The sequence below is a fragment of the Trypanosoma conorhini genome, assembly GCF_003719485.1.
Source record: "Trypanosoma conorhini strain 025E chromosome Unknown Tco_14.4_contig_00055, whole genome shotgun sequence".
NCBI classification, from domain to species: Eukaryota; Euglenozoa; class Kinetoplastea; order Trypanosomatida; family Trypanosomatidae; genus Trypanosoma; species Trypanosoma conorhini.
The window spans coordinates 1-5,303 of record NW_021704142.1 but is presented as its reverse complement, the minus strand read 5'-3'; the positions used below and the strand labels follow the sequence as shown (position 1 = coordinate 5,303).

At 58.1% G+C, this 5,303-nt stretch overlaps 2 protein-coding genes across 2 annotated transcripts, besides 5 other annotated features; both read left to right on the top strand.

The window, feature by feature from the left end:
* Positions 1 to 93: 93 nt before the first annotated feature.
* Positions 94 to 1,890, top strand: Tco025E_01603 (calpain-like cysteine peptidase; the record flags this gene model as incomplete). Its single annotated transcript, XM_029368541.1, has 1 exon — positions 94 to 1,890. One exon carries the CDS (start codon positions 94 to 96, stop codon positions 1,888 to 1,890), a length of 1,797 nt encoding a protein of 598 aa, XP_029231326.1.
* Positions 1,891 to 2,149: 259 nt separating this feature from the next.
* Positions 2,150 to 2,210: a microsatellite.
* Positions 2,211 to 2,278: 68 nt separating this feature from the next.
* Positions 2,279 to 2,364: a sequence feature (A-rich).
* Positions 2,365 to 2,490: 126 nt separating this feature from the next.
* Positions 2,491 to 2,529: a microsatellite.
* Positions 2,530 to 2,843: 314 nt separating this feature from the next.
* Positions 2,844 to 2,891: a microsatellite.
* Positions 2,892 to 2,923: 32 nt separating this feature from the next.
* On the top strand, positions 2,924 to 4,687 carry Tco025E_01602 (putative RNA-binding protein; the record flags this gene model as incomplete). The annotated part of the gene is made up of 1 exon (XM_029368540.1): positions 2,924 to 4,687. One exon carries the CDS (start codon positions 2,924 to 2,926, stop codon positions 4,685 to 4,687), a length of 1,764 nt encoding a protein of 587 aa, XP_029231325.1.
* An 81-nt stretch (positions 4,688 to 4,768) lies between these two features.
* Positions 4,769 to 4,802: a microsatellite.
* Positions 4,803 to 5,303: the final 501 nt, after the last annotated feature.

Below are 5,303 nucleotides of genomic sequence, written 5' to 3'. Positions count from 1 at the left end.
TCTGTGTTTTTGCAACTTCTTCTTTTCGCCATCTCCCAGTTAAGGCGCGGAAGCACACACAGGTAAAGTGTACGTGAAGCGAAAATGACTACAATGCAGAAGGTGGACGCGACGCTTGCGAGGTTTGACCGCAAATCTCCGCGGGCGGCCTACGTGCAGGTGTGCGAGGAGATGGGCATTCGCCCGCAGAAGAGCCTTGGCGCCCTCCTCAGCGACGCCCCCCGTGACTGGGACAAACATCGCGTGTTCGACTGCGACAAGTTTATTCTTGGGCCGAAGGGGTGTATGGCGCTTATTCCGCTGTTGGTCTGCAGCCGCTCGCTGCGCCGCGTAAGTCTGCGTGGCTGCCAAGTCACGGACGAGTTTGTCGCCGAGCTGACGGAGACGCTGCAGGACCATCAGTGCATCCGCAGCGTGGACGTGGGCGAAAACCCGCTTGTGACGGTGTACAGCGCGGACCCCATCATCAAGCTGCTGCGCGTGAACAAGAACGTTGTGCGGTTTGACCTGGACGGAACCCACATTGGCACCAACGTCTCCAACCTCATCAGCGACCTCTGCGACAGGAACCACGAGGAGGTTGCGAACTACTATGCCGATGACTACTTTCGCATGAAGAACATCTTCAACTACCTCGACGGGGACGGCTCCGGGTGGGTCTCGCTGCGCAGCCTTGTGCTCAACGCGCCCTTCCCGGTGCTGCAGGAGCAGCTCATCGAGCGCATCTCCCTGCGACGGCCGCGAAAGCGCTCTGACGGCACCATCTCCGTCAACACCTTCCTTGAGCTCGTATACCACAACTACAAGACGGAGGTGGAGATCGCCAGGCGGGCGAAGGAGGAGGACACCGACTACCAGTGCATCGTCGCCAACTGGAAGCGCCTGCTGGATGCGATGGAGGGCGACGGTATGGAGGCGCTCATGGAGACGCGGGAGCGGCAGAAGGGCGAGGACGCCGACGAGGAATCGATGACCGAAGTTCCGGCGCCGGGGAAGTTGCCCGTGCTTCCCCCGGAGGATCTCCACCGCCTGCGCATTCGGGGCCGCGTGCTTGGCCCCGCGGAGGCTCGCGAGATTGTCGAGGTGGCCATGAAGCTCCAGGCCGACGCCGATGCGCAACGCCTGCACGGCGCCGCGGAGGAGGCGGCGGCGGCGGCGGCGGGTGACGACGACAACAGCGACGGCGCAGCGGCGGCGCAAGGGGAGCGGGTGGTGCAGCTCACCGTGCCGTGCCTGCGCCGGGCCTACCGCGGCGTCTCCCAGCCGGAGCAACGACCCAACCGCTTCCGCTTCCTGCAGGAACACGAGGAGGACTACATCCCGCCCATGATGCGCGCCGGCTCGCGGCTCATCAGCATCTCAAAGCTGTCGTTCCTCAACAGCATCGACTCCTCCCCCGGCGGCGGCAGCGTGACTTCGCGTGATGACGATTTCGGGATGGACGCGGACGAAACCCGCACCCGTTGGTGGGACTTACCGCCCGCCATGGTGCGCCTCGTGACGAAGTTCTTCAACAAGCAGGTCGCGAAGCTGCCAAAGAAGCGGCAGTCCTCGCTCGCCGTCTCGCCGCGCACCCAGCGCGACAACGCGATGCAGCGGTCCTCCATTCCTGTGACGGCCTTCCTCGCCGCGAAGTTGGTGACAGACCTGGAGTCCATTCGCCCCCGCATGCTCGCGGACAAATTCATGCAGTACGGCATCCCCATCGACGTCTCCACGATAACCTTGCAGGAGATTGTCAACTGCCTGAACGAGTACTACGTGGAGCTGAGCGTGGAGAAGCCGATCACGCTGCAGGAGATACGCCACATGTCCACGCCCAAGCTGTCGGTGTCCCACACCTCGGCCACTACGACAAAAACTGAATTGAGTGTCACCGGCGAGAGTTAGGCGGGGTGTCCGCCGGCGGTGCGGTGCGGTGCGGGGGGCGCAGCGAATGGATGTTAAAGGAGAGACAACTGGAACTAGGAACGGGGGAAAAAAAGGAGGGAGGAAAAAGGAATAAATGAAGCGAAAGGAAAAGGAAGAAAAAAAAAAAAAACAAGGGGAAACCCTTTTACGTAGGGGCGGGTTCATGATGTATATCAAGCCAAGTCGATGTTTTGGGCTCTTGCCTGTGTGTGTTTGGCCGAGATGGGAGCAACGACAAGAGCGCAGCAAGCGAGAGAGCGGGGGCGGAGAGGGCGACAGCGGCGGGGGCGAGTGAGGAGAAGCGCACGCAGGCATGCACATACACACACATACAGCAGGTACACTGTAGACGATGATTATTGCCAACTTTCTTAATTTGTATTGTGTGTGTGTTTTTTTGTTGTGCTTGTTTTTTGTTTTTACCGTTTTGATTGCTGCTGCTGCTGCTGTTGTACCGTTTTTTTTTTCCCTTCGCCCCATCCACGCTGCGCGTGCCACGTCTGGGGGCGGCGGCCCTCCCTCCCCGCACCCGCCGCAATGTAACATAGTCGCGATTGCCGGAGCTTCACTCTTTGCGTCCCACCACCCGCCATTACCACCACCACCACCACCGCCGCCCGGGGGGGGGGGGGGCATGAGCGAAGGTGCAGAAGAAAAAAAAGCAAAACAAAGGGCGAGGGGGAAGTGACCCACCATCTGTCTCGCGCTCTGCAACGCATGCCGCTTCTCTTTTCTTGCGGGGCCGCCCCGGCCAGGGTGAAAGAAGCAGAAAGCGGGGGAAAAACGAAGGTGGCGAGGAACTGTACATATACATACATACACACAAAGGAGAAACCGCGAGAGGGAAAAAGCAGCTACAGCAGCAACAGAGATACCCACGTTGAAAAGTAGAGAAGCGAAGAGACCGTGTCCAGCGCGGGAGTCGGAGAGGTAACAAAAAGTAAAAAGGCAAAAAAAAAGAAAACAAAGGAGCAAAACAAGGCAAACAGGGTGCAATAAAAGGACCGCCGTGATGCTTGTCGAAGAAGATATCCTGAGGAGCAGTGAGCGCCAACAGGGGAGTATGCTCCTCAGCAACGCGGGAGCCTGCGGTGATACGAACGGCGTTGTCGCCGCCGCGAACTTCGAGCCCACGTCGGGAGAGAACACGGATGGAGTGGAGGACAAGCTGTACCAAGGCGACCTGGACAACGGCAGGGGTGGCGGTGGCCTGTACATGGAGAGCGGCATGGAATTTGTCATCAGCCTCGACGACAACGACGACGATGATGCCCCCACCGTTTCCTTGGCCGCACAGTCGGAGTCCGACTCCTTGCCCGGCCACCGCTGTGGTCCCAACGAGGGGAGCCCCAAACAACAGGCCGACGCCGCCAACAACGGGAATGCCGCCTCACAGCAGCGGCAGCAAGTGCCCCGTGGCGGGTGCCCCGCCTCCGTGGGAAACGGCAGCACAAACTCCGATGTCTTTTTCATTTCCTACAGCAGTTGGACAAACCATTTGCCCAACGATAGCGTGACCGGCGAAGTCTCACCGGCGGTCTCCTCTTCCCTGGAGCCGTCGGGGGCGGGGGGTGGTGGGGTGTCGCCACAGCAGCTGCCGCAGCAGTTCGAGGTGCCCTTCGGGGGGAATTCGCTCGAGAGGGACGCGGCGGGCTCCGAGTCCAGGCGGCAGCCACAGGATGAGATACGAAGCAACCTGTTCGTCTCGGGCCTCCACTCCAGTGTGACGGATAACGAACTGTACAATCATTTTCACCCCTACGGTGAGATTGAATCGGCGAAGGTGATGCTAGATATCCACACAGGAAAGAGCCGCGGCATCGCTTTTGTGAAGTTTAAGGAAGTTGCTGATGCCGAGAAGGCCGCAGATGACATGAATAACTCCATTTTCCATGGGGATACGATCGCCGTGCGGGTGGCCAAGCCGCATGCCGCCTACCGTCCCGGTGCGCCCACGAACAAGACCTTTGTGCGGAACATCCCACTCAGTGTAAAGAAGGTGGATCTCATTCAACACTTTGGACGCTACGGTGAGGTGATGGACGTCTCCATTCATAACGACACGGCGCAGCGGTCCTCCAACAAGAGGCGGAACGTTGCCTTCATCACGTACTCAACCAAGGAGGCAGCCGCGAATGCGGCGAAAGAGACACACACAAGTACACCGTTTGAGGACTGTGAGGGCGTCCCGCTGCTTGCGAAGGTTGCTGAGGACTCCGCTCACCGCACTGAACGTCTCGCCCGGCGCGGGGCCTGTCGCCACGGCAACCTGAAGAACAGCATAAACAGCGCGAGCAATAGTCTCACTAGTTACGTGCCAGGGCCTCCGTCCTCACACACGCCAGGCCCAGTGTCGCAGAAAGTGTTGGAGCAGACCTTTTCAGCTAGCGCCCCAGCGTACCCGTTAATGCCGCCGCTGGGTGGACGGCCCGTCCTTCCCGATCCGTACTCTGGGGGTGCTGCAGCCCCGGCGTTTTACGCAGCCCCGTTTCTTTCCGTGCCGCCAGCTCACACTGGGGCCCCGCCTGTCTTCCTTCTTGGTCCAGAATCAAGACCGGCCGTGCTCGCACCCTCACTGCCCTATTCTTTCTTCGGCAATTCCCTGCGGACGGTGGCGCCAATGAACTCCTTGACGGATACGGTGCCTGCCGCAGCACCGGCGCCGCAGCTGATGGTGTACCCCCCCGGCACCCCTCCCGTGGTGGCGCCACGATCGACATTTCTTTGCTATTTGCCAAACGGGCAGATGACGCTTGGCGCCACGCCGCCGCAGTAGGGCGATTCAGAGGAACAGGAAGAGAAGGAAAAACGAAAAAAAAACAACAATAACAAGAACAAAAAAAACGATAAAAACACCATAAATATATATATATATATTTATATATTTATATGCAACGCCGGTGGAAGGCAAAGCACAAGCTGAAGAAACTAATGAAAACGGTGTTGGCAATTCAAGCGCAAGGAAGGAAAGAAAAAAAAAGTCAACAAACGTTAACTGACGGGGTGTTGTGGATAAAGTGCCTGCAGTGGGGAGGCGAATATAGTGTGAGAAGGGGGGAGGGGGATCGTCCGTTAGTTAACACACAGGTATACATGCATTCATCCACCCTCGCATTGGCGAAGTCTAAATGCTGGCAAGCGGAGGATGGGTGACTCGAATGCTCACAAAGACCGTAGAAAACTCCAGGGCATATGTACAGACGGGCCGTCTGGTAGGGTCAAGATGGAAACAAGCAAAGGTAGAGGGAAAAAACGATAGAAAAAGAAAATGGAAAATAAACAGTATGAAAGGAAAACACGCGCCATCTAATTTGGGTTGTTTTTGTAAGAAATTGTTTAGAACATAGTTGGAGTTGCTATTAGGTGAAACTGGGGGGGGAGGGGGAGGAGGA